Genomic DNA, 26,251 nt, shown 5'->3' on the forward strand with positions numbered 1-26,251 from the left:
CACACACTGATAGGCGGGGCGCTAATCCCTGATATTTCCAGGGAGCCCTCCACCGAGCCCCGTGGCCTCACCAGTGCCCGGGGGGTCAGCGCTGGGGCTGGGAGGGACGGGTAGACGGGGTGTGTGTGTGTCCAGAGGGCTCCCCAAACCCATGCCCCCCCCGCCCTCCGCCACCATGGGGAATATGGCCTTGTCCGGGGGTCCGCCCATGCAGAGAGAACAGTGGATGAAATCAGAGGTGCTATTTTGGGGTGGGGGGGGACAGCATTGGAGCAGAATGAATGAACCTTCAGTGTCCGATCCCTCCCGGAGCTGGGGAGAGAACCCAGGAGTCCTGGCTCCCAGCCCCACCCTGCTGTAACCTACCATCCCCCACTCTCCTCTCAGAGCTGGGGAGAGAACCCAAGAGTCCTGGCTCCCAGCCCCCTCTGCTCTAACCCACCAGCCCCCACTCCCCTCCCAGAGCCGGGGAGAGAACCCAGGAGTCCTGGCTCCCAGCCCCCCCTGCTCTAACCCACCAGCCCCCACTCCCCTCCCAGAGCCGGGGAGAGAACCCAGGAATCCTGGCTCCCACCCACCCCTGCTCTAACCAGTAGACCGTACTGTCTCTCTCCCTGCCCCACTCAGAGGTGCAGCTGTGCCTGATTCGATGCCAAGTGCCCAACCCCGTGTCTGCCAGCTGCAGAGGTGCTCTGCCCTCTAAGTCAGGTCCTGGGGTGGGGCTGGGGTATGTGAGTTTTGCAATTGTTTCTCGCTCTATCTGTGCAGCGCCCGGCGCGCCGGGGTGATTTCAATCGGGGGGGTCATGTGGGAAGTGGAACTGGAAGCAGATGATGGCAGGGGAAGCGACCGGGCCAGGCTTAGTCAGAGGACAAGGGGATGTGCGAGCTCGCATGTACGCTGCCAAATCCTTACGTGTTTGCACGATGGGGGGGGCACATTACTCCTCTTCCAGCGTGCGAGGCAGTGCAAGCCCTGTCTGGGTTTACACAAGGCTTTGCCTTCTCTCCGTAGTCACGCAGAGGTGGGGCAAACCTGGGCACTGTTGCACGGGGTTGTGCAACTTGCACGGGGGTGGGCGTGCAATGTTCTCAGTGTTTGCACACCCATTGCTGCAAACTGTCCCGCAGTGGTGCCGGGTGTGCAAGGAGGTGGTGCCGGAGATGCGGGGAGTTCACCTGCAGGGCGCGCCCCTTGTGTCTCCGCAGGAGGACGAAGTCCCGCCGGACACCAGGTCGGGGATAACCTCAACCCTGGTACTGTCGGTCTTCACGGCCGTGCTTGGGTCCCTGCAGTGTGGGTACAACATCGGTGTCATAAATGCCCCCCAAAAGGTAAGAGATTCCCCCCAACACACTTTCCCCTCTAGGGGGCACCGGCTCCCACCCGGCCCCAGGGCAGGGACTGGCTGGCTCAGGGGGGCAAGGAATGGGGGAGGGGTCTGTCCCCTCTAGGGGGTGCTGGCTCCCACCTGGCCCCAGGGCGGGGACTGGCTGGCTCGGGGGGGCAGGGAATGGGGCAGGGGCACATCCCCCTCGGCATCACCCCTAAGGAAGAGGGAGTGTGAAGCTGAGCAGAGGGGGGCCCAGGGCTCCGGGTGGGAAGTGAGGGGCACTGGGCAGTGACCCCCTTTTTTCCCCCCACCCCGACCCCCCCAGATCATCGAGCAGAACTATAACGCCACCTGGCTGGCGCGGCACAACGCGTCCATCGAGCTCTCCACGCTCACCACCCTCTGGTCCCTGTCGGTCGCCATCTTCTCCATCGGGGGCATGATTTCCTCCTTCCTGGTGGGGGTCGTCTCTGAGTGGCTGGGCAGGTAACCCCCCTCTGCCACCCGCTTGGGGTGGGCACTCTGGCCGGGCAGGCGGGGCTGGCCCCAGGGGGCGCTAGGGGATGCTGTGGGGCAGGGAGCGGGGTGTGTGGGGCTCAGCAGGGGGCGCTCTCCCCTGGCAGGCAGGGCTGGCCCCAGGGTGGCGCTAGGGGGCGCTGTGGGGCAGAGAGCGGGGCAGGGGCTCAGCAGGGGGCGCTCTCCCCTGGCAGGCAGGGCTGGCCCCAGGGTGGCGCTAGGGGGCGCTGTGGGGCAGAGAGCGGGGCAGGGGCTCAGCAGGGGGCGCTCTCCCCTGGCAGGCGGGGCTGGCCCCAGGGCAGCACTAGTGGGCGCTGTGGGGCAGGGAGTGGGGCAGGGGGCACTGTGGTGTGTGGGGCGGGACAGTCAGTAGAGGTCTGCTCGGGGGGGGGCAGGGCATATGGGGCTGGGGTCCCTGAGGTCTCAGCCTCTCTCCCCCCCCCAGGAAGCGGGCCATGATTATCAATAACGCCCTGGCCTTCCTGGGAGGGGCCCTCATGGGGCTGGCCAAGCTGGGCTGCTCCTATGAGATGATGATCCTCGGCCGGTTCCTGATTGGTGCCTACTCAGGTAACGGACAGCGCCCGTGGGCCAATCGGATGGCAGGGGTGGGCGGAGAGGGAGGTGATCTGGGAGCCCCGCCTAGGAGCATGGGGTGAGGTATGAGGCCAGGGGGTGGGGGAGTGGGTGCTATGGGGGATGGGTGGGGCCATGGGTCAGGGGTGTGGATGGAGGTGGGTGGGGGCCGTCATTGGGTTCTGCATGTGACAGATACCACCCCCCCATTATTAGCATACAAGGCCCACCTTTTAAAGGGGCACTGTGTATGTGAGGGGAGGTCACCACCTTGTGCCTCAACTTCCCCCCACAGACCCAGGGGGCACGCTCCCCCACCCCGCCCAGACATCCTGCTAAGCTGCGGTTCCCCTCTCCTCTCCCCCAGGACTGGTATCTGGCTTGGTCCCCATGTACGTGGGTGAAATTTCCCCCACCCATCTGCGGGGGGCGCTGGGGACCCTGCACCAGCTGGCCCTCGTCATCGGGATACTCATTGCCCAGGTAACAGGCACTCGGGGGCCGCCGGAGGGTGGGGGATCCGGCTAGGTCATGGGGGGGGCACAGCAGGGGGTGCCGGCCTGAAATCTCCCTGTCTCCGCCCCCGGCAGGTGTTCGGGCTGGACTCCCTCCTCGGCAGCCCCGAGCTCTGGCCCCTGCTCCTGGGGCTGACCGTGGCCCCCTCGGCCCTGCAGCTGGTGCTGTTCCCCTTCTGCCCCGAGAGCCCCCGCTACCTCTACATCATCCGCAACAAGGAGTCCAAGGCCAAAGAGAGTGAGTGTCCCACCACAGGCCCCGCTTCCGCCCGCCCGCCTGTCCCCTCTTCCGCCCGCCCACCCGTCTGTCCACCCGTCCCCTTTTCGGCCCGCCTATCCATCTGTCCCCTCTTCTGCCCATCCATCTGTCCATCCCTTTCCTCTTCCACCCCCCATCCGTCCGTCTGTCCATCCATCCATCCCCTTTTCTACTCATCTATCTGTCCATCCCTTTATCTATCCAGCCACCCATCCCGCTAACTCAATAGTTCTCAACCTATTTACCATTCCGGGCTGCATCCAGTGCTACATCTATGGCCTTGAGAATGTCACATGGGCCGCAGCTCTGTGCTGATTGGGTGGCTAGTGGCCCACGGGCCGCAGTTTAAGAACCTCTGATCTAACCGATCTCTCCCTTCCAAATCCTACTTACCTATCCACTCGTGGCTCCACCCATCCATCCCTCTGTCCACTACCCATCCATGACTCATGTATCCAACCCCCTCCATCCACCCATCCATCCATTCCCTTATCTATCCACCCATCTGTCCATCCCCAACCCACCACTCCATCCCCATCTACCTACCTACCCATCTGTCCATCCCCAACTCATCCCTATCTATCTACCCATCCGTCCGTCCCCATCTAGATATCCATCCATCTGTCCATCCCCCAACCCATCCATCCACTCCCATCTACCTACCCATCTGTCCATCCCCAACCCACCACTCCATTCCCATCTACCTACCTACCCATCTGTCCATCCCCATCTACTTACCTACCCATCTGTCCATCCCCAACTCATCCCTCCATCCCCAACCCATCCATCCCCATCTATCTACCTACCCATCCGTCCATCCTCATCTAGATATCCATCCATCTGTCCATCCCCCAGCCGACCCATCCACTCCCATCTATCTACCTATCCATCTGTCCATCTCCAACCCACCACTCCATCCCCTTCTACCTACCTACCCATCTGTCCATCCCCATCTACTTACCTACCCATCTGACCATCCCCAACTCATCCCCATCTACCTACCTACCCATCTGACCATCCCCAACTCATCCCCATCTACCTACCTACCCATCTGTCCATCGCCAACTCATCCCCATCTACCTACCTACCCATCTGTCCATCGCCAACTCATCCCCATCTATCTACCTACCCATCTGTCCATCCCCATCTAGATATCCATCCCCAAACCATCCATCCCCATCTATCTACTTATCCATCCCAAACCCATCCATCCCCATCTATCTACCTACCATCACTCCAATCCCTCCATCCCCACAAGTTGTCCCATCCATCTGTCCATCCGCCATCCCTTGGTCCGTCACCGCTCCATCCATTGCTGTCCCTGCGCCGGCAGGTTTGAAGCGGCTGACGGGGTGCAGCGACGTGAGCGAGGCCCTGACAGAGATGAAGGAGGAGAAGCGGCGCATGGACATGGAACGCAAGGTCTCCATCACCCAGCTCTTCCGCTGCCGGATCTATCGCCAGCCGCTGCTCATCGCTGTGGTGCTCCAGCTGTCCCAGCAGCTCTCGGGCATCAATGCGGTGAGGGGAGGCGGGGCTTGGCTGGAGGAGGAGCCTGGGGAAGATGGGTGGGGCCTGGAGATGGGGGAGGAGCTTGGTGGGGGGTGAGGCTTTGGGGAGATGGTGGGAGGAACCTGAGGAAATGGGGCCGGAGCTAGGTGGCTGGCTGGGGGTGGATCCTGGGGGGAACTGGGGCGGACCCTGGGAGAATTGGGGCGGAGCCTGGTTGGGAGAGAAGAGGGTGGAGCTTGCTGGGAGTGGGGCTTGGGAGAATCAGGGCGGAGCCTGGATGGGAGAGATGGGGGAATTGGGGGGGCAGAGTCTGCCTGACCGGAATGGGGGTGGAGTCTGACAGGGAGTTTGGTTGGGGGTCGGAGCCTGGCAGATGGAGGTGGAACCTGAGAAGGAAGGAGCCTGGTGGATGGGGTGGAGCCTGAAGGAGAAGAGGGAGCAAAGTGAGACCCCATGGGATCTGGGAGGCGGGGGTCCCACTTGGGCCAGCTCTGACCTCTCCTTCTCTGCCCCCCAGATATTCTATTACTCCACCAGTATCTTTGAGTCAGCCGGCCTGGAGCAGCCGGTGTTCGCCACGATCGGCGCTGGGGCCATCAATGCTGCCTTCACCGTTGTCTCGGTAAGAGACCCCCGCAGCCAGCCGCCCCTTGGGGGTGTCCATCCACACCCCTCCCAAATCTTATTTCTGTCTCCCTTGTCTCTCCCTCCCTCCCCAAGCTATTCCTGGTGGAGCGGGCAGGCCGCCGGACGCTGCACCTGGTGGGGCTGGCAGGCATGATGGTGTGTGCCGTGGTGATGACGGCGGCGTTGGTGTATCTGGTGAGTAGCCGGGAAATGAGGAGTGGGAGTCTCGGGCTGAGCATGGTGTCCCCCGTAGGGCTGCGCTGGGGCATCAGCACTGACAGCCACCGGCTGCAGTGCAGGTTCTCAGCCCCATCTCTTTCCCCCGCCAGGATCGGGTGCCGGCGATGAGCTACATCAGCATGGTGGCCATCTTCGGCTTCGTGGCTTTCTTCGAGATCGGGCCGGGGCCCATCCCATGGTTCATCGTGGCCGAGCTGTTCAGCCAGGGGCCCCGCCCGGCGGCCATGGCGGTGGCTGGGGGCTGCAATTGGACCTGCAACTTCATCATTGGCATGGCCTTCCAGTCCATGGCGGTGAGTGTGCCCCCCGCAGGCGGGCACGTGCAAAGCCACCCGTGTGCACCCACACCACCATACAACGCTGCACGCGCACACCTGCAATGCTACACAACTGTATTTAGACATGCATGAGCACACAGGAGGGAGAATTGTGAATGCCGGCCGTTACGACTGGGAATATGCCGGCAGGCAGGGGGGCACAGACCCACAGCAGGGCTGGGAACAAGACGGGAGTAGGGCTGGGAGCAGGAACAAGCCGGCATAGGAGAGACTGCAGTCACAGGTGGACAAATGGCATCTCACACGCGCTCACTGGCAAAGCCAGCCCGCACCTCCCTTTGCATCCAGCACTCACCTCTCCTCTCTTCTCCCGTAGGATGCCTGCGGGCCGTATGTTTTCCTCATCTTTGCGGCCCTCCTCCTTGGTTTCTTCCTCTTCACCTACTTCAAAGTCCCTGAGACGCGGGGCCGGACCTTCGATCAGATTGCTGCCGCGTTCCGACGCACCCCGTCTCTATTAGACCACGAAGTCAAACCCTCCACCGAGCTGGACTGTCTGGGGCCAGACGACAACGCCTGACCTGGGGCAGGAGCAATCGGCCAGAGAGAAAGAGAGAGACACACACAAGAGGAATGTAACCGTAACCCAGCACTTTAATGACACAGCAAGGTTTAGAGATTTTTAGGTTAGTTGTTTTGTTTTTAGCTTTGTGGGTTTTATTTTTAAGATTATATATATATAGAGAGAGAGAGAGAAAGAGTGATTGTGTTGTATGTGTGTGTGTGTGTGTGTGTGTGTGTGTGTGTGTGTCAGAGACATGGAGATAAAGATGTGTTGGGAGCTGCAGAAGGAGCTCAGTTAAGTGACAAAGGAAGGGGAAGCTGGAGGAGAATCCAGCTCAGCTGGGTGCACACTCTTGGAATCGGAGATGGGGAAAAGACCTCCCCGAGACCATATCCAGCAGCTGGAACAGATGTTCAGGCATTCCCGAGCAATGTATGACACTAGTAGGCTCCAGAACTGTTGACTCCAATGGTTGGAGTAGATTCTGCGTCGACTCAGGGACAGGTGACTTTTCTATTGATGAGAAGGTAGAAGAATGCAAAACTCTGGTGGAGTTCTTTCGATCCTACTGAACGGTCCCCCCACCGTCAACGGAGTTGAGCCAAAGGGCCAGAACAAGCATGACCTCATCACGTTCTCTAATGCCGAGAGTTAGAAAGGTTCGAGCAAGAAGGCTGGGCGTCGTGGACGCCGTCAAACACCATGACTCCGTCGCTGAATGGCAAGGCTCCTACAGGCAGGGGCTGTGACTCTTTGCCTTATATAGTGGAGTCACCTCTTAACTCCCCATGGCTGGCGATTGACTCCTAGTGGCAAATATCATGAGAACTTCCATTCTTCTCCATCCAAGCCAGCAGAGCAGGATTTCCTGGATGCTCTGACCTGGGACATCCCTTCCCGTCCATCTTCTGAGGTTTGTAGGAGATCTAAGGGGACCTCACCACTCTTCCTGGAAAGCGAGCGTCAAGAGAAGATGGTCAACTCATCTTTGGAGGAGAACTGGTTGCAAGAGGCTGACAAGGGAGGGGGGGGAGCTATCGCCCAAGATGGGGAAGTTTATGAGAAAGGGTGCATCGGGTTTTGTGAACAGCAGTCCACACCAGTTGCAAGTCAACGCAGAATGTGGGACATCCGCTCCACAGCTCATATCTATAGGGACAAGGAATGGCCCAATTGGATCAGACCCATGGTCCACCTAGCCCGCTATTGTGTTTTAACAGGATGGTGTCCTCAGCCTTGCATGCAGAAGACAAGATGCTAGGAAAACTCTGTGCTCAGCAGTCCAGGACAATTTGCTAGTTAAAGATGGTGGGATCGTTGGTTGGTTGGCTGATTATTTTTAAGAAGGCTGTAAATACAGAAGCACCCAGAACAGAGTTGTTAAAATTACTGCTCTCCATTTCGGCTGCTAGCTGACCGATGGAAGTCTGAAGAGAGACAGTTGCGTTGACCTACAAAGACCAACCTTGCTAAAATTTTAGTGATTAGACCTGATATGCCGCTGTGTCTGGAGTGGGACAAACGAAGAACCTGTTGAAGCAAATGACAGGCACAAGAGATCAATATCTGTGCTTGAAGACAGTTTATGGACAAAGCCAGGACGCTTCTGAACTGTTAGTAGGATCTGAGAGAGTTTCTGTTTTGTAATTAACGGAGGCGCTTGTCTTAATGTCAGGGACACATGGAGAGGCATTAGCGTGTTATGCGACCTTTTGTATTTCAGCGAGAAGAATGTAAGTAATTCTTTGTATATAAAGGACGTAGTCAAACCAAGGCCAGTGTGGTTGCGTTTGCTTCATTGTAGACACTCATGAATCTAACTGCTCCTCCGGCAGAGGTGGATGTTATGAAACAGAAAAGGATTTAAGGGAAAATAGATCTGAGGGTCTTTTAACAAGGCTACGAACAGACAGATTCATTGTAGCAAGGCAAAGGTGCCATTCTGAAATTCATCCCCAGGTTTCTGGATGAATTACACTCGGCATTTGACAGCACCGTGAGTAGATAGTTTCATATTGACAAGGGAGTGATAATTTATAGTCAGGTCCAGGTTTTTGCGGTGCCCTAGTTCAAAAGACCAATTCCTAGATCTTTTAGAAAAACCTCCCCTCGTGAATTAAAAATTGTCTGCGATGGAACAATTTACTCGGGTGGTGGTGGTGGATTCTCCAACGGTTAATTGCCCGCACCGAGAAACATTTAAGCCTCATTTCTAGTCTGAAATAAGTTCCCGCTAGAGTGTGCAAATTCTCAGAATTTTGAAACCCCGAGACACACACAAGTGGTCTCCGACCACATCTGGAAAGACTGCTTCCCCATTTTGGATGATGCTAATTTTACTAGTTAAATGTGTTGTTGGTTTGGGCTTTTTTTTCAGGTGGATTTCGAGCATCCCCTTAATTTAATATTCTACTGCAACAAACACATTGCAATTTATAGAGGCCAGACAGGACCGGTAGACTGTCCAGATCTACAAGGCCATTAAATTTCACATTTCCCCCTAGTAACTAGCATCGGACTAATGCCTCTTCCAGGACGGCAGTCAGTCTTGGCTGAGAAGACATCAAGGGATGGAGAATTCACCACTTCCCTCAGGAGTTAGTTCCAGTAACTAACCCCGCCCCTCCCCACTGTTAAAAATTAGATCAGTGTTGGCCTAGTGCCTAAGTAGGGCCCTACCAAATTTGTGGCTGTGAAAAACGTGTCACGGCCTGTGAAATCTGCTTTTCTGAACTGCAAAAATCTGTACATATTGTCACCCATACTTCTGCGCTGCCTTCAGAGCTGGGTGGCCAGAGGGCAGTGGCACAGAAGTGAGGGTGGTATGGTAAGTGGGGGAGGGCCCTGTGATCACCCCGCTCCCCCACTGGAGCCAGCCCAAGACCCCTTTAACCTCTGAGTGCTGGGGAGAAATACAGCTGGGGGACCCTCCAGTTGCTAATCCTGACTGGGCTGCAGAGGGTTAGGACTTCCTCTTCTCCTGCACGGGCTGCTCCTGGGGCTGGGTCAGAGTCACCTCCGCCGGCAGCGCAGAAGTAAGGGTGGCAATACCACGACCCCCCTCCAATGGCCACCCACAACCCCTTTGTGGGTCAGGACCCCCACCCTTACACCACCGTGACATTTCAGATGTAAGTATCTGAAACGATGACTTTTCAGATTTTTAAACTCCTAGCACTGTGAAATTCATCAAAATGGATAGTGAATTTGGTAGGGGCCGGTCTGTAAGTGTTTCTAACTCGGTCGCCCCCCCCGAAAGTTATTTTAAAATTAGACACGTAGAATAGCCCTGCGCTACCTGTAGTAGACAGTATGCAATGCCTAGGAAATCATAAAAGGACACCCAGCCAACGTAACTATGCTTGAGAGCCACAGTGGGTAAGGTAATAACATTTATTGGATCAACATCCACTGCTGGAAGAAAGGAACATTCAAACTACGCTGAGGAAGGTAACCAGAGCCCCATAGTTAAAACAAGGCAGGGCAGGTTGTTAAGCAGTTTACAAAGGAAAAGTCACACGGGGCTAACAGAAATTAGTAAAAGTCTTAGGGTAGATGCAATTATAAGGCGTGTGGGATTTTCAAAGGAATTGCTTATCGTGCTTGCTGGGTCAGACAAAACCACACCCGTAGAAGCACATTTATTGCAGCAAAATTGCATTTATACTACAGTGATGTTGTTCCTCTGTTTTGGTAGGAACAAGCTCTAACTCGACTTAAAGTTGAGCACGTTAAGCCACAGGAGAAAGTCAAATGCAACTGTGGCCACTCTCGGCCAGAGGTTTGCGTCTTGCTCCCTTCTGACCAGGGTCGGTCCAGGCTGGATAAATTTTCTGCCTTTACTGCGTCCGTCACAGCAAAGACCGTCTTCCTTAAGAGACGCCTTCGCTTTCTCTTCAGGGACTGCTAACAGACCGAGGGCTGCAGTTCTAAAGGTGGCACCACCTGGCTCTTTCTAAACACTCCCACTTCATTCTTCAGCATTGCTGAGAAAAACGTACTAAAAATGCCGACCCAGACAGAGGCTCTGAGTAAGAACTCTCTCACCTAAGGGGTACAACTTAATCATAGCTTCAGCTCAGGAAAAAAAAAAGCACCCTCATGCCTTGTTTAATCCACCTTTTTACATTGATCAGGGGGGTCTTTGATCCAGAGTTTCCCTGCAGCCGACTCAACCTTTGGGTGTTCCTCCCCAGGACAGAGTTTTGAAAGGTTGGGTGTGGTGGGAAGAATGTGCACGTACTTCCTAAGAAATCCACCGCAGACATATCCATTTCCTGCTAAAGCGGTTCTATGCAGTCTCACCGTCGCACAGAAACGTTTGCATTTCTAACGCAGAGATATTAACCCTAATTCAATAAGATTTAACTTAGTTCAGTCAGGATATTATCTGTCTGTCCCCACCCTAATCTCCTCTCAGGGGACCCTGCGCCACACCTCAGCTGTGCTTGAAGTTAGAAAGTTTTTCCACGTGCTGCTAACTAGGCCGCTTTCTCCTTGTCGTGCCCTCAGTGGCCAAGGAGAACACTCGCTCACCACCTTTCGTTTCGGCTGGCACGCTACCAACTTAATTAAAATTTGTTAAACCCACAGCTAATTTTAACTGAGGCCAGGGTTCCAGTCAGCGTGACCGCTGGGCAGAAGTCATGAGGAGTGGGACATTGAAGGGCCGTGCCCGAATGGCTATTTTTAGTATTCCAGCTAACACACTATACGCACATGCACTTTGGCATTTTTCCATCGGTAATAGGACCTGCGTCACTCTGGGGCAGCAGTTGCCAGCTAGCACCAGGACGACGGAGGGCGGATACACACAAAGATGGGCTGAAAGTCAGTTTTACTAGTAAAACTTAGTTTAGACCAGGCTGCAAATAGGTCTTGGGTTTAATTTTTATTATGAGGGCACAGTGATGCCTCCCACCCACCTCAGAAGGAATGCATCCCCTGAGGGGGTATGCACTGGCCTAACAAGCATGGCCAGCAAAACTTGCAGGTGATAAGATCAGAACCACATTGTGGAATGGAGTCTGGCTGAAATTTGCACACCGCTCACTGTCTCTGCGTGTATTAAGACAAAGCTGGAGAGGAATCGCACCAAATATTTGACAAGACCGTTCATGAACCAGGGCTGGGTTGGGCGACACTTCCTCCCATTTGAAAATAAAAGACAAGTCTTGCCTTTGTCAAAATGTTTTGGAGAGGCGTTTTTGAAAGGATCAAGTCAAGGATCTAAGGCATTCGAAAACACTACTGTTACGGACAAGCCATTTACCCCCAAGCCTTTCGCCCACCAGAAACAGTCACTAATGAGCATTCAGCCAACAAAGAACAAGTAGATCTCGCCCATCCATCCACTTCTAGCAGAAACTGCTCTGCTGGCATGTGAGATATTCAATTTTATGAACGCCCCACTTACCCGTTAGTTTGGAAAATAGGGTGATTGACTGTATTTTGAAATTTAAGCTCATCACATTGGGAGGAAAAAGTAAAAAGGTTTATTGACCCAAGACTGAAAATTTGAAATCCCCCCTGGCATCCGATTTAGGGCAGTAAAAGTTTTTGAACTTAGAGGGATGCAAAAACCTTTCCCCCTCAGCTTTATTTAAGTCTCATCTGTATTTCAGTGAGAAATCAACTTTACCAGCCCCTGGGCTGCCCAAGAGTTCGATTCAACTCCAGCTCCTGTGCTGGAGAATGAGAATTTCTCTTGGCCTGTGTATCACATTGGCAGAGGCCCGCCTGGACGCCCGCCCAAGTGGTGTCTCTTGCTGAATCTTGCTCACCCAAACAAGGACTGAGCTGTCTTTTCAAGCAAGATTTTTGTCTTACTGCAAAAACTCCTCCATGCTACTAAAAACCATGGTGTGTGCGATTGCCCTGCACCAGAGAAATCAGCTGGTTTAAATGGGTCAAGTGGGGGGGTCTTGAGTCAGAGACCACCTCATGTTTAGGTTGCCAGTTCGAACCCAGCTCAGCCTGGGAGCTATTAGGAGTCCTAGTGACCCCTGTAAGAAAAGAGTTTGTATTAGGACTGTCTACTGGGGTTAAAATTAAGTGGTACCCCCTCCCCCCATTAGGGGTACACAGCATGCTGGCCAGGCAGTGGGGGGAGACCCCTCACCATCCACAGGAGGATACAGGGTTCCTTTGGATGCTCAAACCCATGCTGCTCTCCACAGGTTTGTGGGGCATCAGAGCACCTTACGGAGGGAGAGTTAGCTCTCGACACAGCCCCAGGACACAGGCAGGAAGGGATTTTACAGATGGGGAAACTGAGGCACAGAGACATGGAGGCCAATATTTGGAGAAAGGCATCCACAATCACAGGCCAAACTGAGCACCTGTAATGAGTCAACAGGCATTGTGGGTGCTCAGCATTTGGGGGTGGAAGGTTTACAGCACTTCAAATTGGAGAGGAATGTTATTGCCACATGGAACTTGCAGAAGAGACAGCCAGCCCCACTGCTCTAACCCACTAGGCCCCACCCCTCAGCCAAGAGAGGCTCCTCCCACAGCCAGGGATTGAACTCAGGAGTCGCACCTCAATCCACAGACTATGGTGGCTTTGCCAAAGGCGGCTCATTCGCCCCCTCAGCAAGGCAGGAAAGACCCGGCGACACCAGGAGTCTGTGCAAATTCCTTTACTGACACCCAAACTGCACACAATGTTCACAAAAAAGTGCTCTTCAAAAAAATTAGGGAGGGAGGGAATTAACTCAAGTTTCAACAGCCAGTTTCCCTTTGAACTGAGGAAGCTATGGGAGGGAGGGGACTAGCCCCTCAAAAAAAGTTGTTTTTTTTAAACTTAAAGATTTTTGTTCAGTCCCCCCTCAGGGTTCACATTCTTGGCTTCGATCAGCAGCGAGGAGAGGGCGGGACCGGGTGGAGTTTGGGGTCTCTGTGCAGTATGAGGTAACTTGGAGATACGGGCAAGATGGACACCTACAGGAGAGAGGAAAGGTGGTCAGACTCCGAAACCAAAGCTCCTGTCGGGGGGTGGGGGGCAGGAGGGAAGACCCCAGCACTCAGGAGAATGAGCCAAACTTAATCAAGGTCTGTTCCCCAGCGTGATGGGGTGAGGCCAGATAGGATAGGCCAGTGCCCAACCCAAGTCTGTATCTGATCTAAGCTACCAACCCCCGTCACTAGCTGGATTATTAGCAAGCAGAAGAGATCCGCTCACCCTGCCATGCCAGTCTTTCCATATCAAGCCACTGGCCCCCGATGCCTTCCCCTCCCTTGCAGCGTCCTTACCAGCTGGCAGCTCTTTGCATCCCCTCACTCTTACGCCAGCAGGGCTGGGGCAGGGTCCCCCCCGGGCTCGGGTGTCGAAGTCTGCAGAGAGAAACCCCAGGTTAGTGACTCCCCCGCCAGGCCTTCCTGCTTCCAGGGGTGGCCAACGAGCGGCCGCTGGTGTCGGGGTGAGAGAGGACCCCAGGACTGCGGGCAAGGGGCTGGTTTGGGAGCCTGCTGGAGCCAGATTGCCCACCGTGATGCCACGCTTGATGGTCCAGAGCCCTCTGGTGGCAATGTGAGCCTAGTGTAGTGCAGGAGGCTTGAGGATAAGATGCCATCTGATCTCCTTAGGTCAGAGTGGCCATGCCACCGCACCCTGTCTAACCCTGCAGACACTGGCTAATAGGGCTTGCCATTCCTAGGGGCACCATGCCAGGATGGTTGGCACATCAGGTTTCACCCAGTGCAGGTCCTGTCTAGTTCCCTCCTCTCACACTTCTACCTCCAGCCACGCCCTACAGCCAGGGGGGCACGGTGCCCGCTGTACACACATGCCGGGTGGATCCAGGAAGCGCCAACTGGCGGGAGCTGCTTCCAGACAGTTGGGTGCCATGAGAATGCCCCACAAGAAATTAACTGGTTTTTGTACAGCTGCTTCCTGGCAGCACTAGATTTTGCCACGCTGTGGCACCAGGTTACGCCCCCAGTCCCCTGCCCAGAACTGGGTACTTACATCCACAAGCTGTCGCTGGATCTCAGGCAGTGGCTGGGAGGGACCCTCTGGAGCGGGGGCAGCTGGTTTGCTGGCTTCCACTGCTGGTTCCTGAGCAGTGGCCGGGGTGCTGGCAGCAGGGGTGTCCCCCCCAGCGGCAGAGCTCAGAGCAGGCTGGTCTTTGGAGGCGGTAACGGTCGGCTAGGGTGGAGAGATCATACGGCATTTCATTCACCAGCGAGTCTCATCTGAAGACCACCTTGCTACCTGTAGGTCTCACTGAGCCAGCCCAGCCCAGCCCAGCTGCTGCTGCGCCAGGTGAAACTGACCCAGGAGTTCAGGGAGGCAGCATGTAATTGCTCTGGTTGGACTATGGGGCTAGCGCCCCCTGCTGTTCTGTGGGGCGTAATGATCTGTCAGTGCTTGCAGCAAGAGACTTAAGAAGCTAGACTACCGAGAGAGTTAGGTCAACGCAAGGCAGCTCACGTTTATCTAAATGTGGAAGTGTCTACGCTTCAATATTCCTGCCGCCGACAGTCGCCCCATCCGCCAACCTAACTCCACCTCCACCAGCCGTGTCGTGTTAAGGCTGACGCAGTTAGGTCGATGCAGAACACTCTGCAGCTTATCAACATATCAGGGTTGGAAGGGACCTCAGGAGGGATCTAGTCCAACCCCCTGCTCAAAGCAGGGCCCACCCCAACTAAATCATCCCAGCCAGGGCTTTGTCAAGCCTGACCTTAAAAACCTCTAAGGAAGGAGATTCCACCCCCTCCCTAGGGAACCCATTCCAGTGCTTCACCACCCTCCTAGGGAAATAGTGTTTCCTAATATCCAACCTAGACCTGCCCCACTGCAACTTGAGACCATCGCTCCTTGTTCTGTCATCTGCCACCACTGAGAACAGCCGAGCTCCATCCTCTTTGTAACCCCCTTCTGGTAGCTGAACGCAGCTATCAAATCCCCCCTCGCTCTTCTCTTCTGCAGACTAAACAATCCCAGTTCCCTCAGCCTCTCCTCATAAGTCATGTGCTCTGGCCCCCTAATAATTTTTGTTGCCCTCCGCTGGACTCTCTCCAATTTGTCCACATCCCTTCTGTAGTGGGGGGACCAAAACTGGATGCAAAACTGCAGGTGTGACCTCACCAGTGCTGAATAGAGGGGAATAATCACTTTCCTCAATCTGCTGGCAATGCTCCTACTTATACAGCCCAAAATGCCATTGGCCTTCTTGGCAACAAGGGCACCCTGCTGACTCATATCCTGCTTCTCGTCCACTGTAACCCCCAGGTCCTTTTCTGCAGAACGGCTGCTTAGCCAGTCGGCCCCCCAGCCTGTAGCAGTGAATGGGATTCTTCCTTCTCAAGTGCAGGGCTCAGCAGTTGTTCTTGTTGAACCTCAAATTTCTTTTGGCCCAATCCTCCAATTAGTCTAGGTCACTCTGGACCCTATCCCTACCTTATGTCGACAGTTACTGGCTTTCAGGAGCCGTCCATCAATGCAGAGCATTGACGGGACAAATTGATATGAGCTGTCCTGAAGAGGACACGCCCCACCAAGATGAGGAGCAAAGCTTAGAACAGCATGAGCAATGTAATTACTGCAGAGACTCTATGCGGATGTAAGTTAGGTCGACTTTAATTTTGTCGAAGAGCTCAAAACATGACGATTAGTGCAATGCAGTGGTCCTCAATGCGGTGCCTGAGGGCATCATGGCACCTAGGGCATCTATGTGCACCCACGTACCATCCAGAGCACCCGCCGAAATCCCGCCGAGAAGCAGCAGCATCCAGAGGCATTGCTGCCGAAATGCCACTGATTTTTGGCGGTGACGCCTATTGATATTGTCGTTTCTTGGCAGCATTTCGGCAGATGCTCGCCCGCTGGCCAGTCCTTGGTGGCTTGTCATGTGCCAGATGAAAAAGGTTGGGGACGACTGGTGTACCGCTACTTGCGTGGGGAGGAACTGCCAGATACTAAGGTGGCTGGACATGAAAGCCAGACAAATTGCTGTGGAAATTAAAGCACCCAGGGCAGGAAACTAGCAATTAAATCCAACTTCCAAAGGGAAGCGGGACATTCTTGGCCTCTCAACAGCTTCAGATCCTGACCGGTCGGCCTTTCTGGGAAGACGCTTTAGTTCCTGGGATCAGTACAGGAGGAAGTTTAACGACTTGTGATCCATATACCAAGTCAAATAGATGATCCCTTCCGGCCTTAAAAATCTAAGACGGGTGAATGTGGGAGCTTCAGAGCGCCCGTAGCTAAGGCCTTGGTTCAGTGCTGACTCGGGGGAGGGCACCACCCACTGAGTCACCCACACAGGAGCACAGGCCCAACCTTGTGTTAACTTCCTTGATCTGATAAGGTCACAGCCTAACAGCTGCTATTGGAAAGGCTCTGGTGGTCTGTTCCCAGGCCAGGGCTGTAAAGGCAGCCTGAGCCGTTGGGCTGAGGGAGCCAGAAGGGCTGTGGACGATTCTCCATCCCTGGAGAATTTAAATCACCTCTGGCCTCAGATACGCTCTAGCTCAAGCTGGAGTTATGGGGCTTGCCGCAGAAGTTGCTGGGTGGCATTCTGCGAATGCAGGTCAGAATTTCTCCCCTTTTCACTCCTCTGTCTCTCCCCAAACCAGAGTCCCTAGTACCGGGGCAGGCACACTTTTTGGCTTGAGGGCCGCATCAGATTTCTGAAATTGTATGGAGAACTGGTTAGCGGAGGCTGTGCCTCCCCAAACAGCCAGGCATGGCCCAGCACCTGCCCTACTACCTGACTCCCCCTTCTTCTTGCCCCTGACAGCCCCCTCAGGACCCCTGCCCCATCCACACAGCCTCCCCCCCCCCCCCCCCGAGATCCCTGCCCCCATCAACACCGTCCCAAACCTGTCCTGACAGCCCCCGGGGACCCCTGCCCCATTCCACACACTACCATGTTTCCCTGTCCCGTGACTGCCTCCAGAACCCTGCCCTGACTGTCCTCCCACCGACCCCTCCAAACCCTCTCTCTTCCTGACCTGCCCTCGGGATCCCTGCCCCCTAATTGCCCCCGGAACCCCTTGCCCCTGACTGCCCCCCACACTGCCCCATCCAACCCCGCCTCCTTCCTGACTGCCCCCCCACGGAACTCCTACCCCCCATCTAGTCCCCTGTTCCCACCACCCTGACCACCACCACCCAAAACTCCCTTGCCCTGTATCCAATGACCCCCCCCCACTCCCTTCCCCCTTACTGTACTGCCTGGAGCACTGGTGCCCAGAGCAGCAGGATAGGCAGTTGCGCCGCCTGGCGGAAGCCAGTCACAGCACAGCACAGAACACTGCCTCAGGCCACAGCTCGGTGGCTGTGCTGCCCTAGGAGCTCGCAGCCCAGGCGGTGGAGCGAGCTGAGGCTGCAGGGGAAGGGCCAGGAGCTAGCCTCTCAGGTAGGCACTCAGGGGCTGGGCAGCGGGGTCCCACAGGCTGCATGTGGCCCACATAGTTTGCCCACCTCTGTCCTAGTACCCAGGTACAGCCAAAACCCCTGAGACACGTCTGACTGAGAAGGGCCAGTTTAGTGCCAGTCTTACGAGCTACACTAAGATCCCCATGTTTAAGACACCGAAGAGCTGGGATCTAAAAGTCTTTGCACTTTTAACACTGGGGGTTCAAACTTCACTAGGTCCATCTCTGCCCCCCCGCCCCCGACAGCCATAGTGTTCAAGTGCTTCACTATTTTAAGGTGGGAGGGGAAGGCCACCCCTGTGAGGTCAGGCCAGTGCTACCACCTCCATATTAGATGCAGGAAACTGAGCCACATAGCAGCTAAGTGACATGCTCATGGTCACACACAGCTGAGCACAGCAGGACGTGAACTTCAGTTTTCCAAGACTCAGGATGGGGTCCTAACCATTGGGAAATCCCAAGCAGATTATTCCCATTAAGCTTAGGGTTATAGGCCCCCTACCCCGGATATATGGAGAGCTTCCATTACAGCTTTCAGTTGTTCAGAGGTCATTTCTCACCTGCTGTGATCGGTGGGATAGATTCTGAACCCCCCTGGTTAACTGCCTCCTCTGATGCCTATCCCAAAATGCCCTGCAGGGCCACTCAACCCACTATTTCCCCATATGGCACGTGTGTGTACACAAACACACACACCAGTTGCCCTGAGCTCCTCTGTCTGAGAAAGGAGTCGAGTGGCCATGGTTTTAGGTAACGAGTACCTGCCACCAAGGAAGTGCCCACCCCAGCTCTCACCTCTACTGCTGCCGGCCGGGTGCCAGCTGTTTGCTGCCGTCTGCGCTGGAAGTAGGGCCGGTTACGCTGGCGCTGGGGTTCGGGACGGATGCCGTCTGCTGGGGCTTGCACCACTTTGGTCTCACCGTCGCCTCCTTCAGTGGTGGGTTGTTGTGGCGGGCGGGGGCGGAAGGGTCTAGATTGGGTGCGGGCGGGGGGTGAAGAGGGTTATGAGCTGGCCTCTGCAGGGCCAAGAAGTCTAACCTGCTTTGGCTGGACTCCAGAAAACCTTTTTTTACTAGCACCACTACTCCGTGCCGAGAATGTGAATGTGCGATCGGCAACCTAAGCCCTCTGAATTAGCCAGGCTTCCATTGTATCCACGGAGCAGCAGCTTGCCTGGAGCTGGGAATGGGACCCAGGTGTCCTGGCTGAAAATGTCTCATTCCTGCTGATGGAAAACTGGGTTTTGATTAAATGAAAGTTTGACAAAATAAACTGATAATAGTTTCCCTGGAAACTGACTGCTCAGAAGCCCAAGAGTTCCCAGTTCCACAATATTTCAATTCTTGAAATGTCACAGCTGCGCCTCGTGGGAATTGTAGCTTGCCTGCATTGTGTGTCCATTCCCCACTATGGTCTGACTCCTTGAACTCCATCTCCTGTAATGCACCGCCCAATCAAAAAGCAAGTCCATGGTGCCTCATGGGAACTGTAGTTTGGGGGCAGTGTCTCATGCTCCTGTTCAGACTAGAAATCCCAAGATGTGCCATGGTCTTGCTTCTTGGTGAAGCAATGCATCATGGGAGAAGAGATGGTCCAGACATCTTGATCACAACTCCATCTCCCATGATGCACTGCCTTGCCTCAGAGAGGTGACCAGGTGCATCATGGGAGTTGTAACCTGACTAGGAGAACAGATGCATGAGACACCAGAACTACAGTTCCCATGATGCACCATAGCAACATTTCAGAATTAAAACATTTCTGTTCCCACCCCCCCCCACCCCGAAGATACAAAATGTTCAGTTGAGTCATTTTCTGACCAGTTCTTGTCCTGATTCGAGCAAGTCTCTCAGTCACTGGGAATTCATTCACTTCACACACTACTCATCCAGACCCAAGGTTTCAGCCACCCACTCTATCTGGGGGAGGTGGGGGCGTAACTAGCAGGGTGCCTCAGGCACCATCGACACAAGTTGTGCCACTAACTATGATAAAGTAATACAACCCTCCTAGTCTGAATGTAGTTATAGTGGTATAAAGGTACTTCCCTCTAGACAAGTATAGTCACCTTTAAAGCCAAGTCTCACACCCCCCCCCAATCAAAAGTTATATCCTAGTAGAAACCCTACACAGGTAGCATGTGGTGCTAAGTGAAGACAAAGACTTAGTGCTGTTGGGAAACCTATTCCAGCAGTCCCCAACCTTTTCGTCTGGCGGGCGCCAGATGAAAGACCGTGGCGGCGGTCGAGCATCTGCTGAAATGACGCCAAAATCCGGCAGCGATGCCTCTGGATGACGCTGCTTGTCCACCGAAATGCCACCGAATTTTGGCAGATGCTAGACCGCTGGCCAGGCCGTGGGCCCCCACGGGCACCGCATTGGGACCCCTGCCCTATTCCCTAGAAGGCTCCCAGATACAACCAGTAGGGTACATGCAGCTCTGGCATTAAGATCCCACACCAATTACACTGGTATTGATGCCTCCACGGCTAGGCCAACAACTGGCCTCACGATTAGTGGGGGGCCAGCATTTGCGAGAATTACTTCCCATAGACTAGAGGTCTCTTTTCTAGTGCACCTTTGGCTATTGCTCCCCGAAAAGGGGGAGATATCTGGCTCACCTTCCATTACGCAGAGAAAAGTTTAACCCACAGCTTCCAAGAGACCATTGTTTTAGTGCATCAGGGCAAACCTCAGTTCCCAGTGTCCAAACAGCAGCTACGTGCACGATGGGAGATCGCGCTTTCAGATTGCTGGTCCCAAATCACTGCTTGGGAAGCTTGCAGATACTCATCTGTTAATGCCCGTCTAGCCCGGGAAGGCTAGACAATTTCCTGTTACCATTTTCCACCCCAGCCATCATTATTCTAAGCTGCTTTTCTCCCGAACCAGCCTCAGGCCAGGCCTCGCTGCTTTCAACTGCGTGAAGGCAGGAATCAAGCTTTGATGAACTCTTCTAGCAAGATCACCTGCTAGGATAGCATGGAAGGGGACAGTAACTGGCCTTTCTGCTCCTGTTATGGTGGCCTCACAAAAAAAGGTTTCCGTTTCCCCACTGGAGCAGAGATTCGGGGTAAGTTTTGGTTCCTTAACCCCCAATGAAAAGGAGGTTTTTGAGTCCCACCTTTGACAATCCTCACCCTTAATTTAGGAGGCAGATGGATTGCACAGGCCTGGTTTAGAGCCAGTTGGGAGACTGGCCCAGTTGAGATCTCAAAGCAAAAATTGGGTCAGTGGCAGCTGTGGGGAAGGGACCAACAGCACAGCAAGCCAGCAAGGGATCCTTCCCTGCATTCAGCGCCAAGGCACACTCTCCCATCCACACTCCTGCAGTGGGACGTCCCACTAGCCAGAGGAAACTGGCCTCTGCGTGCTTACCTGCGGTATCTGGGCCGGAAGCGAGGGGCCGGAGCTCTCTCCCCAGCCTGGGCTGGCGGTTGCTGGTCTCCCTCTGGCTGGGTGGCATCTTTAGGTTCTGCGCCTTCCGTGCCCTATGGCAAACAACTCTGATGACACGATCTTGTGACTAGGGTGACCAGATGTCCTGATTTTATAGGGACAGTCCCGATATTTGGGTCTCTCTCTTATATAGGCTCCTATTACCCCCCACTCTGTCCCCATTTTTCACATTTGCTGACTAGTCACCCTACTTGTGATGGTTCTGCCTCTAAGAAGGCAGATGAGCTACGCTAATGTCTGGTAACTTTGCCATCTTACAGGCCCAAATACTACTCCACCGGGCCTGGGATCAGCTAGCAGAGACCAAGCTGCTTCCCCCTTACCATGCCCAGGCCTCACCTGCACCGGCTGGGCTTGCTGCTGGACCGGAGCCCGGGGCCCACGCACAAATCTCCGGCGGAAGAAGAACGGCAAAGGGCGCCTCCTGCGGGGCGGCTGCTGCATGGCGTCGTCGACTCTCTCCCCCTCGCTGACCGGCTGGGCAGCCCCTTCCACTCTGGTGGTGTCCTGCGGTGGCAGCTGGGCTTGCCGGGGCCTGGGGATGAATCTGCGGAAGCGCCGGCGGTTGGGGGCGTAGCGGCTGCCTTTCACCGGCACGCCGCCCGGGCCGGTGACGTTGGCTGCCTCGGCGCCCTGCAGCAGATGTGAGGAGACAAGCCCTGAGCTGGGGGGAAACCACTCCCTTGCCTTGCCTCTGCCCCAATCTTTGCCAGCTCCCCTGCACGCATTGGCCCAGCCTTCCCGCCTCACCTTCTCTCCTTCCACAACATCGAATTCCACAGTCTCCCCATCGCCGACGCTGCGCAGGAATTTCCGAGGATTGTTCCTTTTGATGGCTGTCTGGAGGCGGCAGCAGAGACAAGAGATTGGGGGCTGGGATCAGCTTGCCCCAGGAAATGGACGAATTTGAAGCTATATCCCATGGTCCCTGAGACTGATGAGAAGCAACAGCTCTTCCCGCCCAGCTCTTCATGTGGAGAGCAACCCAATCCAGGAACAAGACGACCATCTCCATGCTCCCAGTTAGGGCCAAGCTGTTGCTTGCCCCATGGTGCTAGAACAGGGGCAGGCAAACTTTTTGGCCTGAGGGCCATATCTGGATTTGGGTATTGTATGGAAGGCCTGTTAGGGGAAGGGGTCCTGGCCTGGCTCCCACCTCCTATCTGCGCCCCCCCCACCACCACAGGGGTCCTGCCCCTACCACACCCCTGCTCCCTGTCCCGACTGCCCCCCCCCCCATCCAATCCCCCTCCTTCCCTGACTGCCCCCGGACCATCCTGTCTGCATTCAAACCCCCCTATTCCTCCCCCCAACCTCTCCAACTCCTATCCACACCCCTGCCACCACCCCAACCCCCCTGCCCTCTATGCAACCTCCCCTGCTCCCTTACCACGCTGCCTGGGGCACAAGTGGCTGGCGGCACAACAAGCTCAAGTTCTGCCAAAACTGAGTGGCCCAAAAGGGTCACTGCCCACCTGGAAACCAATGGCACTATCCCAGTTCTGCCTCCTCGCCCCACATTCCCTTAACCCTGGCAGAGCAGAATTGCAGCTGCTGGGCACCAGCTACCTCAGAGATCCACAGGCTCACGAGCCACTCTGGGCTTTAATTCGAGTGATCAGAGAGGTGGAGCCCCACTATCCCCAGGTGCGCCCGACAAATGCTGCTTCTCAGAGAGCAGGCCCAAGAACAGAATGAGAGCCCGGGAGACAGCTGTGCTCGGTCAAGGGCATGGGGAAGGCCCGGTGGGTGTCTGGCATGCCAGGTGCCAACCAGTTCCCACAACCAACGAGAACCACTTCCTGGAACTGACCCAAGGTCTTACCTGGTGCACAAAAACATCCTCCTTGGTGTCGTTCCTGCAGGGATGGAGAGCGTTTGAGTGATCCCGGCTTCATGCCTGGCACAGTAACATGGCCCATACACAAATCGCCAGACAAGGCCCTGCATAATCCTGCCTCTCCCTCAGTTAGGGCCCACCATCCCTGTGCTTTCAGATTTCAGCTGCCAAGCTTCCTCCCCCACACCCGTCCACCCCCCTCTCACAATCCCCATACCCTCCTGTTTCCTGCTCAAGCAAGGCACTGGATCAGGTGGGAGTTTATAGCGCTAGGCAGCATCTGTCAAAGCCTCCAGGTGCCAAGACAGCACTACGATGGATACATGAAAGGTCTCCATCTCTGCACCTAAAACGGAGGTCGACCCAGCTACGTCGCTCAGGGCTGTGAAAAAGGTCACGCCGCGGGGTGGCACAGCACTTGCAAGTTTGAGGCAATGGCCCAGGTGGAGCGTGGCAGATCCCGGCAGCATCAGGAGCTCAGCGCGCCCAAACATCCAGCAGAGGGCATTGTGTCGCAGGCAATGGGAGCGTGACAGAAGTACTCAATTACATCTTGGTTGAGTAGGGCTGCCCAGGGGTGGTCAAGTGGGGCACCAGACCCCAGGGGCCCCCTATGAGAATATAGTATTCTATAGCATTGCAACTGTTTTTATGGAAGGGGCCCCCTTAATCCTCTGGGTGGCTCTGTGGCTGAGTTCCTAAACCTCACACCCCACTTATTATACACCCCAGCAGAAACAAACCCAAATCCTCAGCTGTGGGGGCGGGGTTCATACTGATGCCAGCAGAGGATCTGTCCACAAAGGCAATTTACCAAGGTCAGATTGGGGTCTAAGCCCAGCTGAGATATTGCGACTTGTGGCAGGTTAACACAGGATCTTTGTAGGTCAGCGATCAAACCAAGGACTTAAGCAAATAAAGAAACACCCAGTCTTCAAGCAGAAGAATATTAGCCAAGAGGCACTGCCCTGCCCCTAGCATTTCCATGAGGTGCGCTTCTGAGAGAACAATTGCACTGCTGATTTTGAACAACAAATCCCAAATAGCGAGGTGTTTAAAGAACCGTCCCCGCACCTCATTCTGGCTCCACAGCCCTATTAGGTGCAAGACATGCAGCTCCCAAGCTTTCTTCCCCAGCATCCTTTAGAAGCTCTGATAGGGAACAAAGGAAGAAGCTATTCTCGCCTTGAGTAGAAAGACGAACGGATTCTTGAAGTGTTTTTGACCTTGTAGGACTACAGCTGGTTTAGCCTAACCCGTAAAAAGCACTGGGGATATCAAGGCTCATCTTTGCTGGATGCCTCCATGGAGGACCACATTAGGATCTCAACTGTCAGAGAGCCCAGCGCCTTTGAGTTTCCCTCCCAAGATAACTTGTTTACGCACAGAGTGCTTAAGTTTTCATATGACACCAAGAAAGCGACTGCAGTTTCTCCAGAAATTCTTTTTTCCTAAGAATTAATCAAAGATGTTTTTAAAAAGCCTTTTGGGTCTTCATACTCTTCCAGTTCCAATCAAGTCAAAGCGCCAATCATTTTAAAAGGCAGCACTAGCCACAAAAATGTATTAACCCAGCAGTTCTGCCACAAAAATGTATTAACCCAGCAGTTCCCTCTTTCCACCCTGTGACAACTGTATTTTAACTTGCCTGTCAAAAGTAGGGTGACCAGATAGCAAATGTGAAAAATTGGGACAGTGGGTGGGGGGGGGGGGTAACAGAAGCCTATATAGGAAAAAGCCCCAAATATCAGGGCTGTCCCTATAAAATTGGGACATCCAGTCACCCTAGTCAGAAGAGTTCCCCCTGGTCAAACAGGATTTTCAAAGTCTGGCCACTATTGGTTGAAAGCAGGTCTATTTCAGTTTTTGTTTTGTCATTCAGGTACACACAGGTTAATTTAAAACAGCTGACGCCCCAGTTCCAATTCAGTATTGTTCCTTGGGGATTCACACATCAGAGGGGAACAGGAGTCACTCCGTGTTAACAGCGATGGGAAGGATCTTGCAGGGCAGAGCAGAGGTGGGAACGTGTCACTGGAGCATGTCGGAGGACCACCAAAGTAGGACTCACAGTTGAGAAGCCCGAGGGGTCTCCTAAGCTCCGCGGTTTGCTCGGTAAAAGATGGTTACCACTGTTTCAGCTCCGCTTGAGAAAGCCTGATCCCCGCCCCACTGAGTCTTCTCCCCACCAGCGAGCCCCCCAGCCTCAGCCCCGATGAGTGCCAACAGGCTAAGTAGGGGGAGGAGAGCTCACCTGTTAATAAATCCATAGCCGTTGCGAACATTGAACCACTTAACTGTGCCCAGCACCTGGGTTGCTGCAGGTTGTTTCCCAGGGAAGAAAGTTGAGAGGTTACAGGTCAGTCACTGGCCTCCCTCAGCCGGCAGCCCATCCGCCTGGGCTGCTGATGGGGTAGGCAAGGAAGCACCTCTGTATAAGCCCTAGAAGTCTCGGGTGCTCCAGCCCCAAGGCAGAAACCCCATACTACTCACCCCCAGTCAGGGTCAGCCCTCTCAATACACACCCCACGCCGCCCTCCCCTTCACATCTCTCCCCCCTACTCCCATGGCCCACTGAGTTCATAGATGCCGATTACAAGACCAGGCAGGACCACTGATAAAAGCCCATGACCTCCCCCCACGCTTCACCCACACATCCCATCCCCCCTGATCCCACCACCCCTTTCCAAATGCAAGCAGCTAGTCTTCCTCCCACAAACCATCCCCCTTCCAGCTCCCCCCATCCCTCTTGCAGCCACAACCTCACACACAGAACCATCCCTCCCTGGAGGCTGCCTCCATTTACCCCCAGGCCCCTAGAATTCCCTCCCTCTCCAACACTTACAGGTCCCAGCTTCCCTTTACATGCCCTCAGGTGCCTAGAATTCCCCCCCCCCCCCACCTCCTTTGTCAGGCAGCAGCCGACTCCCCTTCAGCTGGTGGCCTGCTCTTTGTTATACTGGAGCAAATCTCTGGGCATCTGGGGTTTTCCTCGCATCCCTGTGGCCTGGGCCACAACCGCTTGAGAGCGCACAGCAGCAGGGGCAGGCCCAGCCTCTGGCTCTGGAAGTCCATGGGGTAGGTGCAGATGGGAGGGGATGATGCCAGAACAGCCAGCCTAGAAATGCCAGCCACTTGACCAC

General features: G+C 54.9%; 2 protein-coding genes across 3 annotated transcripts in view; one reads left to right on the forward strand and one right to left on the reverse strand.

Moving 5' to 3' along the window:
- Window positions 1–1,148: 1,148 nt before the first annotated feature.
- SLC2A4 (solute carrier family 2 member 4) overlaps window positions 1,149–26,251 on the forward strand; it is a 197,339-nt gene continuing 172,236 nt past the window's right edge. Inside the window, exons 1-10 of one of the 2 annotated variants that reach the window (XR_012656685.1) lie at window positions 1,149–1,334; window positions 1,659–1,819; window positions 2,295–2,419; window positions 2,793–2,908; window positions 3,016–3,178; window positions 4,533–4,720; window positions 5,229–5,333; window positions 5,432–5,533; window positions 5,668–5,871; window positions 6,233–6,655. Coding sequence is in view for 1 of the 2 variants with exons in the window: in XM_032794525.2 (XP_032650416.2) it covers window positions 1,164–1,334; window positions 1,659–1,819; window positions 2,295–2,419; window positions 2,793–2,908; window positions 3,016–3,178; window positions 4,533–4,720; window positions 5,229–5,333; window positions 5,432–5,533; window positions 5,668–5,871; window positions 6,233–6,436 (1,539 nt within the window). In the remaining variant the exon portion in view is untranslated. Of the gene's footprint in view, window positions 1,335–1,658; window positions 1,820–2,294; window positions 2,420–2,792; window positions 2,909–3,015; window positions 3,179–4,532; window positions 4,721–5,228; window positions 5,334–5,431; window positions 5,534–5,667; window positions 5,872–6,232; window positions 7,178–26,251 lie in introns of those variants that run through there. The other variant, XM_032794525.2, reaches the window with a different exon arrangement.
- The window catches only part of YBX2 (Y-box binding protein 2), a 15,813-nt gene continuing 2,687 nt past the window's right edge, over window positions 13,126–26,251 (reverse strand). The window contains exons 2-10 of the mRNA XM_075071340.1: window positions 25,363–25,426; window positions 23,094–23,127; window positions 22,019–22,108; window positions 21,608–21,901; window positions 21,188–21,300; window positions 18,605–18,779; window positions 14,391–14,570; window positions 13,676–13,756; window positions 13,126–13,363 (exon numbers count right to left, since the gene is read on the reverse strand). Coding sequence (XP_074927441.1) covers window positions 13,706–13,756; window positions 14,391–14,570; window positions 18,605–18,779; window positions 21,188–21,300; window positions 21,608–21,901; window positions 22,019–22,108; window positions 23,094–23,127; window positions 25,363–25,426 — 1,001 coding nt within the window. The 3' untranslated portion in view covers window positions 13,126–13,363; window positions 13,676–13,705. The remainder of the gene's footprint in view (window positions 13,364–13,675; window positions 13,757–14,390; window positions 14,571–18,604; window positions 18,780–21,187; window positions 21,301–21,607; window positions 21,902–22,018; window positions 22,109–23,093; window positions 23,128–25,362; window positions 25,427–26,251) is intronic.

Source organism: Chelonoidis abingdonii, chromosome 11 (assembly GCF_003597395.2).
Source record: "Chelonoidis abingdonii isolate Lonesome George chromosome 11, CheloAbing_2.0, whole genome shotgun sequence".
In the NCBI taxonomy this organism is placed as follows: domain Eukaryota; kingdom Metazoa; phylum Chordata; order Testudines; family Testudinidae; genus Chelonoidis; species Chelonoidis abingdonii.